The sequence below is a fragment of the Cherax quadricarinatus genome, chromosome 69 (genome assembly GCF_038502225.1).
Source record: "Cherax quadricarinatus isolate ZL_2023a chromosome 69, ASM3850222v1, whole genome shotgun sequence".
Classification (NCBI taxonomy): Eukaryota; Metazoa; Arthropoda; class Malacostraca; order Decapoda; family Parastacidae; genus Cherax; species Cherax quadricarinatus.
Window position 1 is genome coordinate 16,025,317 of NC_091360.1, and position 21,744 is coordinate 16,047,060.

The window sequence follows — 21,744 nt, forward strand, 5'->3', positions numbered from 1 at the left end:
CGAAGGCACACATATTTTAGTAATATATATTTAAAGCAAGAGGTTATGGTAAGTGCAAGAAAGGTATACAATACCGACAAGATGAAAGTTATGACACATGTGCAACATCTGGATATCTTTATTGAAGACGTTTCGCCATCCAGTGGCTTTATCAATACAGATTCTAGGACATAATAGGAAGACAGTAGAACTATATACAAAAGATGACACTGCAACATCTTGGAATCTTGGTTCAGAGGACATCTGCATGACTTTCTTCACGGCTACTACAACTAACCCATCCATTTGGGTATGACCTACTTCCACTGGGGAATCCTGCCTATCAGTGACGATGCCCTCATCTGCTACACGTCCCTATCCACTGACGCCTATATAACCGCCAGTCTCCTTGCCTATGCTCCAGAATAGTCCTTTTTAGTACGATAGGATGTTTTGCATCAACAATCGAAGACAAGGGGGGTATCTCCATCAGAGGTAAACCTGTAGCAATTAGAAACCCTAACAAGATTTTGGGATATGAAATAGACAGACTGCTCCACTCAACATCTCACGTCAATAAAAAGATCAACATAGCCAAAGGCGGTCTTAGCAGTTTCTATAGATTTAATCAAGCCCCTTCCCATGTCAAAAAACATCTGTATAAAATGATGATAAGACCTATACTTGAATACCCATGTGTCCCAATGTCGTTAACAACAAAGACCAACATGCTACGGTTACAACGGGTCCAGAAGAGAGCTCTCCGCTTTATTACGGGTACCAGGAGGAGAGACAGAATCAAAATGGCAGATTTACACGTACAACAAGATATTACTGCCTTAAATGTACGCCTTGATATGCTGAAAAAGAGGCAATTCTATACAATGCAAGAACTCTACATACCAGATAGAGAACATCCTCCCCAAGTTGAAAATACTACCGACTATATCATTAACACTCCTCCCCACAGAACCCAAAGAATGACTCTTCCACAGAGGCTGCGTCGCTTTATTCATAAAACCGATTACCAACAACCAATGATCTTGAGCAACCTCCCTGCAGATGAAGATGATTGGGTAACACCAGAACCTTTCTATGTCTACTAAGAATATTATCTCCCCTAATTATGGATATATATATATATATAACATTTCTACTTTCACATCTACTATTAAATATGCTATATTTACTATGGCGGGACACCACCTTGAAAGAAGCCAATGTGTCCAGTAATTTTTCATGAATTGTCTATATAATTATCGCCTTGCCTTGTCGTTGAAGTTTCCGTTCTGCAATCGCAAAAAAAAAAAAAAAGATTGCAACTTGTATATCTACTAACAATAATTCATAGTCATGCACCTATATATTTGTTATATCTGTGTGACTCTGATGGGTTAGTGTTATACCCCTTCCAATAAATTTTCTGTTATTACACACACATACTTTTTATACTGCAACAAAGTGGTTGTGTCATTTACCTTTTATATCCTACCTCACTCTCCCATCCTTTTCCAATATTTCTAACCTTATCCATCCTTCTTCCTTACCCATCCTTCTTCCTTGCCATCCTTCTTCCTTACCACCCTTCTTCCTTACCACCCTTCTTCCTTACCATCCTTCTTCCTTACCATCCTTCTTCCTTACCATCCTTCTTCCTTACCATCCTTCTTCCTTACCATCCTTCTTCCTTACCATCCTTCTTCCTTACCATCCTTCTTCCTTACCCTTCTTACCAAAGTTCTGGTCGTAAGTTCAAGTTCATGCTCCAGAATCTCTACTACTACGGTGCTCTCAACACCAACTCCAAGGCTGAGGGACTGATTACCTCATCTTTTGTATATAGTTTATCTGTCTTCTAATTATATCCTAGAATTTGTATTGATAAAGTCACTGGATGACGAAACGTCTACAATAAAGATAACCAGATGTTTCACATGTGTCTTAACTTTCATCATGTTATGGTAAGCAACCCATACGATGGGTGGGGATAGAACCCGCGATCAGAGAGTCTCAAAACTCCAGACTGTCTCTGACCGCGGGTTCTGTCCCCGCCCGTGGTATTGACCGCGGGTTCTGTCCCCGCCCGTGGTATGGGTTGTTTGCAGTCGTATCATTACGACTTCGTGAGTCATGTTTTCTGTAATTTGTTTATGCGTGTACAGCAATTATTTTCAATGATAAGTGATAACATACATGGAGAGTTTCTGTCTCCATAATTGTTATTGTTTAATGATTAACTTCATTTTTATAACACCTCCGCACTCAGAGTACTCAAGTGGCTGCCCCCCCCCCCCGCCCGCTCTCTCCTACAGGAGACAGCCAGGCTGGCATCCCCAGCATCAAAATCGCTAATTCGCAATATTTATTTCCAGATTTTACATAATTATTAGACAATATTTTCCTTACATTCTCTGAGAGAAGGTTTCTCGACTCGCTATAAAGAAATAACATGTAAATGTGTTTTTAATGTTTATTTTAAGAAAAATAGTCAGTATCAAAGTACTGATTAATGCTTTCACAAAAAATTAATAAAATACTTTAGCACATATCAAAAGTATAGTACCAAATTTTTGCTGGCTTGGAAAACATAATTTTCAATAATATGAAATGACTGTTTTTTCAAGGACGTATCTATGTCCAGCGGCGGTCTGGGTAACCTCTGTAATTATATTGTGTTTCATTCTCTCTATCCTTCACAAGATTCTCTGCGTGTGTGATATCTCGACACTGTCTCTCCAGTATAAGGTTTGTGAGTAATGGAAGTGAAGTCAGACCAGGTGTTCTATTCCTATCGGTCTGCGAAGACAAAAGTGGTGGCTGCTAGTCTTCACACTCCAGCTCTGTTATGGGACCCTAGTCTTTTTGCAGACCACGTGTATGCTACCCTGGGACTCGAGCCTTTATGCAAACCACAGTGACCTTGAATCAGAAGCTGTAAGAGGCTTGAGAATGTCTTTATAAACTCCAGCTGCAGGTCGTCATATGAATAAGACCCGCATCAGGAAACACTTGTCCTGTTTCCTGACAAACCTTACCTAACCTAGCTAAGAAGACTTGGGGGAGAGTTGTGCCGGGTGCAGAGCCAGAGACTGGAGACGAAATAGTCGAGACCCTTGGGTGAAGTCTTGGGACCTGTGACTAGAAGCTGACTGATCTCCTAAAAGTGATCTATTCTAAGGACTCTCTTATGTATTTGTTTTTTTTCGATTTCGTCAGCTAATCGTATTCCATAGATAGCGTTAACGTCCCATATCATAAAAAAATCTTTGAAAGGGTTCTAAGAAGCAAGATCACCACGCATCTAGATACCCATAAGTTACACAACCCAGGGCAACAAGAGTTTAGAGCAGGTCGCTCCTGCGTGTCCTAGTTACTGAACCACTATAACAAGGTCTTGGATGTTCTGGAGAACAGACAAAACACGGACATATTATACGGAAGTATTATAGGAGGCTGAAGCTTTGCATAGATGGGTTTGGGAGTGAGTGTGAGATAGATTTAGCTGGTAAGGAGGAAATGGTCACCAGCAGTGAGAGTGGCAGCCGCTTTAAGTGGCAAGTGGTTCACAGTTCAGGAAGAAGGAACATAAGGAGGGTTAACAGAGAAGATGTGAAGGTAGGAAATCGATTCTCTGTTCACCACTATGAGTGTACTTCAGTGGTTAGTGAGGTTAAAGGTACCACTGACTCCCCTGTATATCAAAGTAAGAATATTCTAATTGTGGGAGATTCTCAGGTAAGATATATGGACCGTGCTTTTTGTAGCAGAAACAGAAAGGTCAGACAGATGGTGTGCCTCCCAGGAGCTGGTGTTGGTGACATAGTCAGCAGGTTGGTTAGTATTATGTCAAGCAATGGGAACAAGCCCATTATTTTAGTGCTGGTGGAAGTGACATCGGGAAGGGCAGGAGACAGGAGCTGCTGGATAATTACAGGTCAGCCATATATGTAGTCAGGTCTTAGACCTGACTACATCTATGGCCAAGCATATGTAGAATCTTGCCTACAATGGGAGTAGGCAATGAATGGATGTCTAGGGCAATTGGTATAAATTGCTGGATAGACAGGTACTGCAAGGAACTTGCAATCCCATTCATTGATAACTGGGACATATTCTATGGCAAACGTGATATGTATGCAAGGGATGGGGTTCATCTCTCTGGAGCTGGAGTGGTTGCATTAGCCAATTCGATTGAAAGGGTTATTGGTGACATGTCTAGTAGTCTAAACAGATAGATTATAGAGGTATGGGTGTCTGTGGGAAACAATCAGGCTGCAGTACTAGGGTTGAAAACAGCATAAATAACCAGGATACCTCAGGGATATGCTTAAAAGACAATATTCAAAATAAAGTTGCTAGTAAAGGCAAAGCAACTGATCAACAAACAGAGAGAGATAGTAGAGGGCAACGAGTGACTAGCTCCCTTAAGGTTTACTATACAAATAGTAAGAGTCTAAGAAACAAGATAGATGAGCTAAGATTACTTGCAAGTGTAGGTAATATAGATATTATTGCTATAACAGAGACCTGGTTCAACTTGAAAGATAGAGAAATGCCTTCTGAATGCAACATACAGGGTTATAAACTATTCCACACTGATAGGGTCAACATGAACGGTGGTGGAGTGGCGATGTATATCAGGGATAATTTAAACTGTTGTGTTAGACAAGATATAAGATTAGAAACGTCGGACACAGAATCTGTTTGGCTACAGTTTCTCGAGGGTCGTGAAAAGTTAATTTTGGGTGTGATTTTATTGGCCCTCAAACCTTGATAGAAAGTACGATAAGCTGCTATTGGACGAAATTCATAAGGTATCTAGATATGAAAATGTTGTTTTAATGGGAGATTGTAACTTTGGACAAATTGATTGGAACAATGTGACAGGAAATCTTGAGACTATTGACTTTCCTGATACGGTTCAAGATTGCTTTTTTAAAACAGTTTGTGACAGAACCAATTAGAGGAAATAACCTGCTTGACTTGGTTCTTGCCAACAAAGAGTTACTAATTAATAATCTTGAGGTTAATGATGAGCTTGGGGAAAGTGATCACAAATCACTTAGTTTCAATATATCCTGGAATTACCCAGATAACTGCTATCAAGTCTCTGTCCCAGACTTCTCCTTGGCCGATTTCATGGGACTGAGAAATTACCAGGGTGAGCTAAATTGGGATGACCTGACTATGGGCCAGGGAGGTGATCTTGGTTGCCAATATGACATTTTTCAGAGCATAGTTCTAGGTACCCAGACAACTTTTGTTCCGAGTAGGGAAGTTAGATCTAACAAAAATGATCCCAAATGGATGAACAATAGATTAAAACATCTCTTTTGTCAAAAGATAGGCATATATAGGCATATCAAAAGATTGGATGGACAGTTAAGAAATCAATATATTCAGTTAAAATAAAAAGAAGGAATAAGAAAAGCAAAAATGGATTATGAGGCTATGGTCACAAGGAATTCGAAGACTAAGTCAACAGGGTTCTTTCAGGTATACAGAAGTAAGATTAGGGACAAGATAGGGCCACTTAAGCTCAGGTCAGATCACTGATAGTGATAAGAATGTGTGTGATATTTTCAATACTTAATTCCTCTCAGTTTTTACTCAGGAAGATACTAGCGAGATTCCAGAAATAATAAATTATGTAGAACAGGATGATAATAAACTATGCACAACTGGGGTAACTAGTGACATGATCCTCGGACAAATAGAGAAATTAAAACCTAACAAATCCCCAGGTCCTGATGAATTGTTAGCAAGGGTGTTAAAGGAATGTAAAGAGGAACTTAGCAAACCTTTAGCTAATTTTTTCAACATATCACCACAAACTGGCATAGTGCCAGAGAAGTGGAAAATGACAAATGTTATACCTATTTACAAGGCAGGTGACAGGTCCTTAGCTTCGAACTATAGACTAATAAGCCTCACCTCCATAGTGGGAAAATTTATGGAATCAATAATTGCCGAGGAAATTCGTAGCCATCTTGAAAGGCATAAATTGATTAATGAATCTCAACACGGTTTTACAAAGGGGCGTTCCTGTCATACGAATTTACTAACTTTTTTCATTAAAGTGTTTGAGGAGGTAGATCATAGTAATGAATATGATATTGTGTATATGAACTTCAGTAAGACTTTCGATAGAGTTCCACACCAGAGACTATTGAGGAAACTTAATGCACACGGAATAAGAGAAATGTTTTCCTGGGTAGAGGCATGGTTGACAAATAGGCAGCAGAGAGTTTGCATAAATGGAGAGAAATCAGAATGGGGACACGTCACAAGCGGTGTTCCACAGGGGTCAGTGTTGGACCCCTTGTAGTTCACAATTTACGTAAACGACATAGATGAGGGAATAAATAGCGACATAAGCAAATTATCTGATGACACCAAAATAGGCTGCGCAGTTCATTCTAATGAGGGCATTAGAGCACTCCAGGATGATTTGAATAGATTGATGCAATGGTTGGAGAAGTGGCAGATGCAGTTTAATATAAACAAATACAAAGTTCTAAATGTTGGAAAGGATAATAACCATGCCACATATAAACTAAATAATGTAGATCTTAATATTACTGTAATAAAGTTGGTAGAATTACCGACAATATGTAAAGTAAAAGGACACAAGTGCAACTAATGTGACATTTTATTGTGGCAACGTTTCGCTCTCCAGGAGCTTTATCAAGTCATTACAAACAATACATGGACACAGAGGGTATATAAAGGCTCAGAGTGAGGTGAAGTACTAGTGAGGTACCATTTAGATGTTCACTAGTGGTAGTAGTAGTAGTAGTAGTAGTAGTAGTAGTAGTAGTAGTAGTAGTAGTAGTAGTGACAAAAGTAGTAGTAGTAATACAATATGGTAGAGCAATTAATTCGTACATGAGTAAAAGGTCATAAAAGCTATTGGGTAACATAAAAATAGGTTGGACAAATATAGACTGGAAAGAGGCAGCCTGTTTCAGTGTTCACTCTCTGTAATGTGCTTTGTGTAGTATAACAGGAGAGACTATGTGATGGCAGGGTTTACTGTTTTCAGGAGGATTCTTGCTAAGACTTCAGAGATGGAGAAGCTGCCGTTGTTTTGTTTAATGTGGTCACTCCCACTCCACCTCTTCCACTGTCTTCTTCACTCTAATGAAAAAACCTGCTGTGTAGGCGAAACATTTCGTCACTAAAGATACATGTATCGTATTCATCCAGATGGGTTAATATTAAGGACATTAAGTGTTGCACACGTGTCTTATTTATCAACTTGAAGGTACTGCATACCATCAATGATGCCATTAATCCCTTGGTCATTTTTTTACTTTTAAATATATAAGAACAGAAGCAGCACTACAGTAGGTCTACCAGCCAGTGTCTTTCCTAGTGGGAAGTGTAAAATAAAAATTACTGATGTTTTTCATCATGTGAATGCATTTTGTGTGTTTCCGTATGCGTGTTTTTTTTTTTGCGTGTTTAGCACGATTATATTTTGGCGTGAGTTAGCTTTATCGTGAGTGTGTTTCTATGTAAGTGCTTGTTTTAGCGTTAGTGTCTATGTTTTAGCCTAAGTGCGCACTTTAATGTCTTTTAAACTGAGTGAATGTATTTCATCGTGAGTGCATCCGTGAGTGTGTTTTAGCATACGTTCATACTGCGTAAGTGAATGTGTGTTAGCATGAGTGCGTTCGTGAGAAAAAGCAGTTCGGTATGATTGCCTCCATGAGTGAGTGTTGTAGCGCGTGTCCATCACTTGTTTCAATGTAAGTACAAGTATCAGTGTCCCAGTGTGAGTGTGCGTGTCAGGAAATATTTCAGCGAGCGTGCGTGCATGTTACACTGTGAGTGCGTCAGTGAGTGTTACACTGTGAGTGCGTCCGTGGATGAATGTTTCACTGTGAGTGCGTTTGGGAGTGCGCGTTATGGAATGCGTGCGTGAATGAGTGCGCGTTAGTGCGTCAGTATGAAGGAAGGAGGAGGCGGCGCCAACCCTGGTTGAGTTACCATACACACACCACCAGCCGCTACTCCCTCAGTTGTCCCACACCAGTGATACGTAGTGTTGCGCGCTCTCCTCTCTACCTACCCTCTACACCACCCTACAGAATCATGTGAGTCCTGTATACTAATGGATTCCAGGTGTTATCTAATTTCTGCCCGCCCATTAGAAGTGTTCTAAATCTATGTCGTCTATGCAAACCAGTGCTAGGCTCTCAGTTGTTGAAATATAAGCGATTTCCTATTCTCACGTCAAACCTATACCACCGTAATGTCTATATAGGATGAGGCTTGATGCTTCTAGCCGCCAGTGGATGCTGACAGCGTAGAGAAGTGTCACGTTACCGTTATGTAGTGTTCACTCTGTTGACAGCCTCCCGTTAAGTGCCGCCTGCTTGTTTGATGTTGTTATACAAGCAACGAAACATTTCCTGACATTCCCGATAATGTAAGTCAGTGATGTTGTGTTGTGGAGACGGACTTTGACTTGACTTTCTTTAACCTGTACAGTACTAGTTGTGTAATGTATATTACAGTTAGTTATGTACTGTATATTGCAACTATGTAATGTATATTATAGCTGTGTAATGTATATTACAACTGTAATGTATATTATAGCTATGTAGTGTATATAGCTATGTAGTGTATATTATAGCTATGTAGTGTATATTATAGCTATGTAGTGTATATTATAGCTCAGTAGTGTATATTATAGCTATGTAGTGTATATTACAACTATGTAATGTATATTACAACTATGTAATGTATATTACTGCTATGTAACGCATATAACAGCTATGTAATGTATATTACTGCTATGTAATGTACATTACTGCTATGTAATGTACATTACTTCTATGTAATGTATATTACTGCTATGTAATGTATATTACTGCTATGTAATGTACATTACTGCTATGTAATGTACATTACTGCTATGTAATGTACATTACTGCTATGTAATGTATATTACTGCTATGTAATGTATATTACTGCTATGTAATGTATATTACTGCTATGTAATGTACATTACTGCTATGTAATGTACATTACTGCTATGTAATGTATATTGCTGCTATGTAATGTATATTGCAGATATGTAATGTATATTGCAGATATGTAATGTATATTGCAGATATGTAATGTATATTTCAGATATGTAATGTATATTACAGATATGTATATTACAGCTATGTAATGCATATTACAACTATGTAATGTATATTACAGCTATGTAATGTATATTACAGCTATGTAATGTATATTACAGCTATGTAATATATATTACAACTATATAGTGTATATTACAGATATGTAATGTATATGAGTTATGTATTGTATATTACATCTATGTAATGTATAATACAGTTGTGAAATCAATTATACAGCTACCTAATGCATAATACACTTATGTAATGCATGTTGGATCCTTTGTTAAATATGTATTTGTACTGTGTGTATGAATGGATGTTACAGCCATCTTAGATAAGTCAGAAACAGGACATGTGTTTCCTGACGCGTGTCTTAGTCATGTGATGATCCGCCACTGGAGCTCTCTGTCATCTGACGGAAGCCTTCCACTGGCTTACCCCTCCACCCCTGTAAAAAATAAATATATGTATACTAGATAGGTAATGCGTACTGGTTGTGTACATTAATCATCTAGGGAATACATACTAGTTATGTATAGTAATCATATGCATTAGTCACGTATACTGCAGCTATGCAGCCAGACGTAAGAGTAACGTTATGGTCTTCAATATAAATTTACAAAAGTACACTACTTAAGTTTTCTGAAGAAAAATATAAAAAAAATATAACTTATAAAAATAATAAAAAATACATTGACGTAGATAAAAAAAATACTTTTTCATCATATAAATTTTGAATAGTGAGACGCTACATAAGACACGAGACGAGAAATGACAAAACTATATATAAAAAGCTCTTGGTACCCTCAAGGGAGGTTCCTTGACGCTCGTGACGGGCTCTTGATCAAGGGAATTGGATCTCTGCTCCAGTTCCCAGAATTGAGCCTGAATACCTTCCATCCCCCCCCCACCGGCGCTGTATGATCCCTACGGATTTAGCGCTCCCCTATAATTACAAAATTGGTAGGTGGTCACTGGATGACGGCAGACCTAGCTGATACAAGCGGTCTTGCAAGAGGTCTGATTGGACAGAGGAGGGTGCAGGATTTAACAAGATTTTTTTTTTTTAATAATAGTCCGATTTCAATCATTTTTTTTTATTGTAAGTTAAGGTTGTCTGAAGTGTATACTAGAAGTAACCAAGCGTAGTCAGGTAGTCACGGAAAGGACAGTTAATAGCCTGGAATGTCAGACTAGACTACTGACCCGAAGGTAGTGACAGGTGACACTTTAAGTAGGCCACGGATGGTAGAGATATGTGATTGGTGTACTTGAGTATGTGAAAAATTAAACGTGGTTCACCAGTATTGTCCCGGCCCTGGTCATGTCCAGTTGGTGACACGGCAAAATAAAGGATTAGACACATGCCCAACATCTGGTTATCTTTATTTGTAGGCGTTTCGTCAATACAAATTCAGAGATATAATGTCCTTGAATTTGTATTGATAAAGCCATTGGATGACGGATCGTCAACAGATAAAGATACGTACTTGATTCTTCATCTTGTCGGTATTCGATATGACTGAGGCGTATCAATAGAAGACAGGAATAAATAAAAGAGATGTAAATAGCTTGCTAAAAATATCTAGATTTGACAGGACTCGCAGCAATGGCTTTAAGGTGGAAAAATTCAGATTCAGGAAGGACATAGGAAAGCAATGGTTTGGTAAGAGTTGTGGATAGTGGAACAAGCTCCCGAGTACAGTTATAGAGGCTAAAACGTTGTGTAGTTTTAAAAATAGGTTAGATAAATGAATGAGTGGGTGCGGGTGGGTGTGAGTTAGACCTGACTAGTTTGTGCTACTAGGTCAGATGCCGTGCTCCTTAAGTGAATGTGACCTGTCCTGACTAGGTTGGGACATTGACTTAAGCCGGTAGGAGACTTGGACTTGCCTCGCATGGGCCAGTAGGCCTTCTGCAGTGTTCCTTCTTTTTTATATCCTTATGTTCTTAACTCGAGGAAGTGACCAGGTGGTCCCAGAGTCATCAGTATTCCCAGAATGCGAATGAGAGATAACTTCAAACGTAGGCAGCAGAAACTATTAATAAATGTTGCTATACCCCTCACTGATTGGGTTAGGTTAGGTAAGATTCATCGGGAAACAGGACAGGTGTTTCCTGGCGCGGGTCTTAGTGGGTGCCCCCGTGGCCTGGCTGGCAAAGCTCCCGCTTCACACACGGAGGGCCCGGGTTCGATTCCAGGCGGAGTGGAAACATTTCGACGCGTTTCCTTACATCTGTTGTCCTGTTCACCTAGCAGCAAATCGGTACCTGGGTGTTAGTCGACTGCTGTGGGTCGCATCCTGGGGGACAAGATTGAGGACCCCAATGGAAATAAGACACAGTCCTCGATGAAACACTGCCTTTCTTGGGTTATCCTGGGTGGCTAACCCTCCAGGGTTAAAAATCCTAACGAATCTTATTTTATGACCCGCCGCTGGTAATTTTGGTCAGCTGACTGAGGCCTTCCGGTCCACCCCTTTAAACATTAAGATTAATAATAATCTTTCTTATACACGTACATACTGACTGGGTGTTCTTGCAAACCAAACATGTTGGCTACGAGGTAAGACAAGCAGCTTACCAGAAAGTCACTGAGATATAAACAGCCGCATTGTAATGTATGTTACAGCTATGCACTGTAATTTATGCTACAGCTGTGTTATGTATTATGTTTGAAGCCTCAAGGAAGGTACTGTTATAAAAGAAATTATCTCCTTAAATTGGATCTTATTGCTGCTCATTCCCTAGGGTCTGTATGACCCCTACTGGTTTAGTGCTTCTTTATGAATGCAATAATACAATTATGAAGTGTATTAAACTTGTGTAATGTGTACTAAGACTATGTATTGTATATTACAACTATGTGATGTATATTACAGTTGTGTGATGTATATTACAGTTGTGTGATGTATATTACAGTTGTGTGATGTATATTACAGTTATGTGATGTATATTACAGTTGTGTGATGTATATTACTGCTATGTGATGTATATTACAACTGTGAGGATGTATATTACAGTTGCGTAATATATATTATAGCTGCGTAATATATATTATAGCTGTGTAATATATATAGCTGCGTAATATATATTATAGCTGCGTAATGCATCCTACAGCTCTCTAATGTAATGTGAAATATCTTGCTGCTTTGCAGCGATTTGTTTATCAGGTGTCCGCGAAGGGTTGCCCTTAAGAAGGGAGTAGATAGAATTTAAACCTGCTATTTAGGGTTATAAAATCGTTTGTTTATTATTGAAAATTCAGAAGTGGCTAAGGATCGCATCTTGGTAGTTCCTTGAAGATTGTCTGAAAGAATTATTCTGTCGTTATGATGTTTATGACACGTTTACGCAAAGCTGGGCGTGCCAGAGCTGGGCGTGCCAGAGCTGGGCGTGCCAGAGCTGGGCGTGCCAGAGCTGGGCGTGCCAGAGCTGGGCGTGCCAGAGCTGGGCGTGCCAGAGCTGGGCGTGCCAGAGCTGGGCGTGCCAGAGCTGGAAGTGCCAGAGCTGGAAGTGCCAGAGCTGGAAGTGCCAAAACTGGAAGTGCCAAAACTGGAAGTGCCAAAACTGGAAGTGCCAAAACTGGAAGTGCCAAAACTGGAAGTGCCAAAACTGGAAGTGCCAAAACTGGAAGTGCCAAAACTGGAAGTGCCAAAACTGGAAGTGCCAAAACTGGAAGTGCCAAAACAGGCAGTGCTAAAACTAGCAGCATTCAATTAATGTTACTTAATGTTACTTCCCACCTAAATTGAAGTTTATTGTTTCTCTTTTGTCTTGTGTTCCCCCCCCCAAAAAAAAAAAATAATAATAACCTACTTTTACAGTAACATCGGTCTGGCTTCACTTGATTTTCCCCTCAAGGAAGGTTCCTTGATGTTGGTGAGGGGCTCTTGATTTAGGGAATTGGATCTGTGCTCCAGTTCCCCAAATTAAGCCTGAATGCCTTCCACATCCCCCCCCCCAGGCGCTGTATAATCCTACGGGTTTAGCGCTTCCCCTTGATTATAATAATTCACTTGATTTTCTTCGTTCACTTTTCCATCAATTTTCTAATAACCATTCCTTATCCTGGTTTCTGTATAATAACTTGAGAATGCCTCTTCAGAGCAGCTTCAAACTTCCATTGTGTTGTATCTTACTTAGGAGGTAGGGATTGTTAATGAAGTTGGTGCTAACCTGCCAATTTTAATTTTAAATAGTGGTCAGTTTTCTGGGGAATATTTTGATGTCGTATCTAAATGACTAGTGGCCCGGTGGTCTGGTGGCTAAAGCTCCCGCTTCACACACGGAGGGCCCGGGTTCGATTCCCGGCGGGTGGAAACATTTCGACACGTTTCCTTACACCTGTTGTCCTGTTCACCTAGCAGCAAATAGGTACCTGGGTGTTAGTCGACTGGTGTGGGTCGCATCCTGGGGGACAAGATTAAGGACCCCAATGGAAATAAGTTAGACAGTCCTCGATGACGCACTGACTTTCTTGGGTTATCCTGGGTGGCTAACCCTCCGGGGTTAAAAATCCGAACGAAATCTTATCTTATCTTATCTTAATGACTGACGCAACTTGAGAAAAAGAGCGTCTTCTATAAGTTTGTTGTTAAGGTATAACTTCGTCAGTTTACTAACATACGTAATAAACTTGAAATTGTTAGATTCCACGTAATAACTAGAGAATGCCTGAGAAGGTCACTTCAAACTTTGAGTGCTGGTGTGCCTTGCTCAGAGGATGGTCTATATTGTTATTGTGCTGCATAAGTCCCCGGTTACCTCTTTTAACAAACTGGACATGCTGTAACTAGTGGATACCTATGCTAACAAATTGGATTCTGTGCAGTAACTGCTGAATTCCTATGCTGACGAACTTCAAGCATTAAATGCTGGTGTATCGTAAAGAAAGATTTGGATTATTTGTTTTTGCTGAGTATGTGCCAATTGGTTAATTTCATTAAAGAAATTAGAAAATTGAACTATTGGTTTTCATGGTTTCGATTTTTTTTTCAATAAACATCTAGTGCGATAAACATTATACAAGTGCTGTGCCATACATATGTCATTATTGTATATACAAATGTAATTTGTCATATAGTGTAGCTTAACTAAAACTTCATTTATGAAACTACAGACAGTTTAAGTGAATAGAACACTCATTACTTGCTGTAAATAGTTGTAAGAGTTTATTGTATATAATTGTTTAACAGTATGTGGACAACAATAACACATGACTAACATAGCTATTGTTGGGATTTTTAAAGTCAGGTGGACCCCCTTGCCTGAGTCCCGGCAGACCCCAACCTAAGTTAGTAACCGGCTTCCCACCAAAATCGTGAGACAACCGCGAGCGATGAGGGGAAAAAAAAAGCTGGTAAATGGTGGTCCAGATCTCTAGTCTGCCCAGCGGCAGAACAAGATGAGGAAATGGCTCGCATTATAACCTTCACTAGGATGATGATAGCTGTGGGGATGTCACGCATTTCCTCTCAGGTATATACTACTTATACCACAGTACTACATGGGCCAGTATTAACAGGTAGAAAGATCTTATCGTAATTATAAATTGGCATCATTCCCGGCATCACAAATTGGCATAAGAAATGAGGAACACTACAGCAGGCCTATTGACCCATATTAGGCAGGTCCATCTTAAACCCAAACCCACTAACAAAAATATCTACCTAACCCACATTCATTGCTACCCATTGAATAAGCTTTGATAACCCTGTTAAATTATGTGCAAGTCCCACTCCAACCCAACCCCTCTTACTCAGTTTTTGTAGTATTTTCTATTTTTTCACGCCACACGCCCCTCAGGGAAGGCTCCTTGATGTTGGTGAGGGGCTCTTGATTTAGGGAATTGGATCTGTGCTCCAGTTCCCCGAATTAAGCCTGAATGCCTTCCACATCCCCCCCCCAGGCGCTGTATAATCCTACGGGTTTAGCGCTTCCCCTTGATTATAATCATAATCCAGCCACATGCGGAGACAAATATTTTCTCTATAATGTGGTCGTGTCTAGATGACTTCAAATCGCATCAGAACAATGGGCCGTGGCTGAAGAAGTAAATCCCAATAATCTATTTGCCTTATTACGTACGCTTAGGCATTGCTGTCTTGGTTTAAGGTTGCTGCTCACCATAACCCCCAAGTCCTTTTCGCAATCTGTATGGCTAAGTTCTACATTATTTAACTTATAAGTGCTAGGGTTATGGACACTCCCGAGCTTCAGAACCTTGCATTTATCTACATTGAACTGCATCTGCCACTTTATTGACCAAGAATAGAGTTTGTCTAAATCCTCCTGAAGTTCCCTAACATCTACGTTTGAATAAATTATCCTACCTATCTTTGTGTCATCGGGGAATTTGCTCATATCACTAGTAATACCCTCATAAAGGTCATTGATATATATTATAAGCAACAACGGGCCTAAGCCTGATCCCTGTGGTACGCCACTTGTTACAGATCCCCACTTTGATTTAACCACATTTAAGCATACTCTCTGCTTCCTATTAGTGAGCCATGACTCGTTCCATGACAGCACTTTTCCCCCAATGCCATGAGCTGCCACTTTTTTTTAACAGTCTCTAGTGCAGTACTAAAATCTAAATAAACAATATCGAATTCTTTATCATGATCAACGGCCTCAAAAGCTTTACTGAAGAAGGTTAATAAATTAATTAGGCAGGAACGGCCCCTTGTGAATCCATGCTGAGTATCATTAATCAAGCTGTGCTTATCGAGATGGCTTATATTATCAGCTATAACTGACTAGTAATTTGCCTACAATTGAGGTTAGGCTTATTGGGCGGTAATTTGACGGTAACGACTTGTCCCCTCCTTTAAAAATAGGAATTACATTAGTCATCTTCCACATATCAGACTCTACACCTGTTTGAAGAGAAATATTAAAAATATTAGTCAATGGTTCACAAAGTTCCATTTTACACTCTTTTAGAACCCCTGAAAAAAGTTCATCAGTGCCCGGGGATTTATTTTGCTTTAACCGGTTTATCTGTTTGATAACCAATTCGGTAGTGACTGTCATATTGCATAATTTATCATCGTCAAGCCCACTATAAAAATTAATTACTGGGATATTGTCAGTGTCTTCCTGAGTGAAGACCGAGAGAAAATAATGATTAAAAATAGAGCACATTTCATTCTCCTTGTCAGTAAGATGCCCAGAGTTATTTTTAAGGGGACCTATCTTATCTCTAACTTTTGTTCTATAAACCTGGAAAAAACTTTTTGGGTTTTCGAATCCCTAGCAACTTTAATTTCATAGTCCCGTTTATCTTTTCTTATCCCCGTTTTAACGTCCCTCTTAATGTCAATGTACCGATTCTTAAGATGACCCTCACCTCTTTTGATGCGCCTATAAATTCCTTTTTTCTGTCCTAAAAGATATCTGAGCCTATTATTCATCCATTTGGGGTCATTTTTATTTGATCTAATTTCCTTATATGGGATAAATGTCCTTTGGGCAGCATGTATTGTGTTAAGAAAGCTGTCATACTGATAGCTCTCTTCGTTACCCCAGTCCACAGATGATAAGTGTTCTCTAAGCCCATTGTAATCTGCTAAGCGAAAATCTGGGACTGTTACTGAGTTATCCCTACTATCATACTTCCATTCAACACTAAACATAATTGATTTGTGATCGCTTGTGCAGAGTTCCTCTGTAATTTCTAAATTATTAACAAGAGTTTCCTTGTTTGCCAAAACCAAGTCAAGCAGGTTATTTCCCCTTGTAGGCTCTGTCACAAACTGCTTCAAAAAACAATCCTGAACTACTTCTAAGAAGTCGTTTGATTCTAAATTCCCAGTCAAGAAATTCCAATCAATATGACTAAAGTTAGTCTCCTAGAATTACTACGTTATCGTGCCTTGTGGACTTAACAATTTCCTCCCATAGTAGTCTCCCTTGGTCCCTATCTAAGTTTGGGGGACGGTATATCACACCTAAAATAAATTTTTCGTGTCCCTCTGAAAATTCTATCCAAACAGACTGTGTGTTACTTCAGACTTAATACCCTTTTTTATGCAACAGTTCAAGCGATCTCGGACATACAGTGCCACCCCACCCCCCTTCCCGATACTTCTGTCTACTTGGAATAATTTAAAACCCTGTATGTGACATTCAGCAGGCATGTCCCGACTTTTCATATTGAACCACGTCTCAGTTATGGCAAATACATCAATGTTACCTGCACTAGCAACTAGTTTCAACTCGTCCATCTTATTCCTAGCACTACGGGTATTAGCATAATGTATATTTAGAGACCCTCCTTTTTCTTTACCCTTCATGCTCATTTCTGTTTTTCCACAAAACCTATTACTGTCCTTGTCATCTAGTGTCACTGGCTTTCCAATATGTATGTATAATGTTCGCCAAGACTGTAGTCCTGGCATGGGTCCTAATCTTGGCTCCCGAGGGAGAAAGGTTTCTACAATGATGTGACATGCTGCTGGTCAGTTCATCTGGTGCATCTCATAATCGACAACATCGTATGTACTCCTAACTGTGGACACTAACGGGGAGGAGGATATGTTGTTATCACGGGCAACAGCTTGTCTGGTTCGTTGACTCCATGGTACACTAGTGTGGCCGCAGTCATCTCTGGGTCCTATTCGGGAGGGGATATCAGTGCTTGTTGCCTGCACTGTGTCTCAGTAACTTTGCACTCCAGAAGATAGTGTGTTAGGGGGCGCTGGACAACGTGCTAGCAGTACTGGCACATCTCCTCCTCAGCCTTATCTACCATCATCTTGGCTGTGGGAAAGCCCAAACGAAGTCGATGGATGGCGGTACACTGTGCTCTGGACCAGTTTCTATCATGTGGAGGGGGTTCTCCTGAGCCGTTGTTTGGTACCACTGTTGAGATGGGGTATCACCTAAGACCTCTTCCATAAATTTCATTGCTCTGGCAGCCATCAGTTTGGTCTGTCGTAGACTGATGGGAACATTAATCCCAACATGTGGATACTCTGTGGCTGCCTTGGCTGCATCATCTGCCGCCTCATTTCCCCGGATGCCAGCATGGCTGGGGATCCAGTTCATTGTCGATCTGTTACCCTGAACCTCTAAGTGTCATTATGCTCAGGATCGATGTGATGAGGTGAACACTGTCCTGTGGTTGAGGATGGGAGAGGGCATTGATTGCAGAGGTGGAGTCAACGTGTATGACAGGTCTGAGTCGATGTCGTAGGGCATGTGACAATGCCTGATGAATCGCCACCAGCTCAGCTTGAAGGATCGTGCAGTGGTCAGGGAGTTGCCAGCCTTGTGTGTGACCATTGTGGTACAGTCCAGCTGCTGCTCTCTTCCTGTCAGGGTCAACAGAACCATCTGTGAATTACACTGCCCATGTGCATCCCTGTGCCAGTGCCATGCTTGTTTCAGCATGATTGCCGAGGGTATCTTGACTGTAGAGAGGCTTAGAGATAGGCACTTGCATGACACAAACATAGGCCGGATCTGGGTGCCAGGGAGGTGGTGGATATCCAGCAACAGGAACATCACAACTCTTCTCAAGGAGTAGTTGTATAGGCAGCAGGTTCCGCCCAGCAGCACAAAACGAACGGATCCAGGAGTAGTCCATGAAGAGAGTTGGATCTTGTGTCATGGTTGTCAATATCCGTCTTCTTAGTGGGGTACCTTGCTGCCGATGCAGAATCGTGGCTACTTTGCAGGCGTTTATGTATCTTACTCTGTCATCCAAGGAAGAAAGCCGGGCCTCAGATCTGAGACATGCTGTGTTGGTCCAGATGGGGGCCCCAAGCATAGTTCTTATCGCCTGGTTTTGTACGACGTCCACCCTTTGCCTGCTCTGCAGGAAGAGATGAGCTAACGCTGGTCCACCGTAAAGCGTGTAGCTTGTATATAGTACAAGTGAAGTACATCTTTGCTTGCCCCTGCACGGTGCCTCATCATGGCGTTGAGTCTGAGTAGAGCACGTGACCCGACATACTCAGCCTGTTTCTGAAAGGTCAGCTTTTTATCAATGTAGATTCCTAAGTATAGGTAGGAGCCTGTCCACTCAAGTTCTATATTCTGAATATGTAATCTATTCACAGGATCTGGTCCCTTGAACATCATTGCAAGAGATTTCTCGGCAGAGATCTTGAGGCCTAGTTCCATGCAAGACTGCGTAATTAGGTCCAAAGCTCTTTGAGCCTGTCGCCTCAAATTGCCTTTCCCATTCACTATGAGTGCAAGATCATCAGCATAACTGAGTAGCTGCGTACCAATATGAAAGGGAAGGCTCACAAGTTCCTGCATTAGGATGCATTCACCTCATTTTGCCTATTACTAATTCTCCTAGTACTCATATTACTACACTGGGACTTCACTGTTTTCCCGCCAAAACCCATACCACTAACTATTCCTAGTTTAAAGACCTAACAGCTCCCTCCACTGCAGTTGCCAGTGCTCCCACCCCAAACCTAGATAAGTGAACCCCATCCCTGGCATACATGTCATTCCTGCCATAGAAGAAGTCCCAGTTGTCAATGAATATTACTGCATTTTCCTTACAGTATTTGTCTAGCCAGCAATGGACACCAATTGCCCTGGACAACCATTCATTTCCAACTCTTCTCCTTTGCAAAATACCACATATGACAGGGTTCCCACCCTTCCTCTTAATTATCTTTATTGCTGACCTGTACCTGCTAATCAGGTCCTCACTTCTATGTCTGCCAACATCGTTGCCTCCAGCACTGAGACAGATAATAGGATTGCTCCCATTACCTCTCAATGTCATCCAGATGGCTAACAATATCCTTCATCCCAGCCCCAGAAAAACACACTCTCTGCCTCGTACTCCTATCCTTCAAGCAGAATGCCCTATCCATGTATCTAATCTGGCTACCCTCAACAACAACAATAATGTTTTTACATTCCTTGGTGACGTCTGTCGTGATGATTCCAGTAGTTGACTCACATTCATCGGGTAGCACAGAGAACGCATTAGATGTTTACACAGCAGTCTTTCTTCATCGTTTTTACCTCTCCATTCGTCTTCTTGATCGTCAACTTCGTTCCATGCTGTCCAGCCACTGACCACATTCCCTTCTTGACCTGAGGACTCAAGACAGGAGGACTACCACGAATTCTCTTGTTTTCCTCAGTCAATCGCTGTATCTCCATCTTCGCTACCCTCAATTATTCCTTAAGCTGCTGGAAAAGTTGCTCGATGGAGGGCATCTTGGTTCAGTCCACAGAGAGCACACAAGACACTTCTTCACAGAGTTAAGTACAGGTCACCACCGAATTGGTTATCAAACAGATAGACCGGTTAAAGCTAAATCCCCGGGCCCTGATGAACTTTTTTCAAGGGTTTTTAGAGTGTAAAATGGAACTTTGTGAACCATTGACTAATATTTTTAATATTTCTCTTCAAACAGGTGTAGTGTCTAATATGTGGAAGATGCCTAATGTAATAACTATTTTAAAGCAGGGGACAAGTCGTCACCATCAAATTACCGCCAAATAAGCCTAACCTCAATTGTAGGCAAATTACTAGAGTCAATTATAGCTGATAATATAAGAAGCCATCTCGATAAGCAAAGCTTGATTAATGATACTCAGCATGGATTCACGAGTGGCCGTTCCTGCCTAAATAATTTATTAACCTTCTTCAGTAAAGCTTTTGAGGCCATTGATCATGATAAAGAATTCGATATTGTTTATTTAGATTTTAGTAAGGCTTTTGATAGAGTACCAAACCAGAGACTGTTAAAGAAAGTGGCAGCTCATGGCATAGGGGGAAAAGTGCTGTCATGGATCGAGTCATGGCTCACTAATAGGAAACAGAGAGTATGCTTAAATGTGGTTAAATCTGAGTGTGGATCTGTAACAAGTGGCGTACCACAGGGATCAGGCTTAGGCCCATTGTTGTTTATAACATATATCAATGACCTTGATGAGGGTATTACTAGTGATATGAGCAAATTCGTTGATGACACAAAAATAGGTAGGATAATTGATTCAAACGTAGATGTTAGGGAACTTCAGGAGGATTTAGACAAACTATTTCTGGTCAGAAAAGTGGCAGATGCAGTTCAATGTAGATAAATGCAAGATTCTGAAGCTCGGGGGTGTCCATATCCCTAGCACTTATAAGTTAAGGTTGCTGCTTATCATAACCCCCAAATCCCTTTCGCAATCTGTATGGCTAAATTCTACATTTAACTAGGGTTGTGGACACTCCCGAGCTTCAGAACCTTGCATTTATCTACACTGAACTGCTTCTACCACTTTTTTGACTAGGCACTGAGTTTGCCTAAGTCTTCCTGAAGTTCCCAGATATCTACGTTTGAATCAATTATCCTATCTGTCTTTGTGTCATCGGCGAATTTACTCATATCACTAGTAATTCCCTCATCAAGATCATTGATATATATTATAGACAACAATGGGCCCAAAACTGATCCCTGCGGAACGCCACTTGCTACAGATCCCCACTCGGATTTAACCCCATTTATGCATATTCTCTGCTTCCTAGGTGAGCCATGACTCAATCCATGACAGCACTTTTCCCCCAATCCCATGAGCTGCCACTTTCTTTAACAGTCTCTGGTGCAGTACTCTATCAAAATCCTTACTAAAATCTAAATAAACAATA

General features: G+C 40.6%; 1 protein-coding gene across 1 annotated transcript in view; it reads left to right on the forward strand.

Annotated features, from left to right (window-relative positions):
- The first annotated feature begins 7,835 nt into the window (after positions 1–7,835).
- The window catches only part of LOC138854785 (uncharacterized), a 438,528-nt gene continuing 424,619 nt past the window's right edge, over positions 7,836–21,744 (forward strand). The window contains exon 1 of the mRNA XM_070099855.1: positions 7,836–8,081. Coding sequence (XP_069955956.1) covers positions 7,858–8,081 — 224 coding nt within the window. The 5' untranslated portion in view covers positions 7,836–7,857. The remainder of the gene's footprint in view (positions 8,082–21,744) is intronic.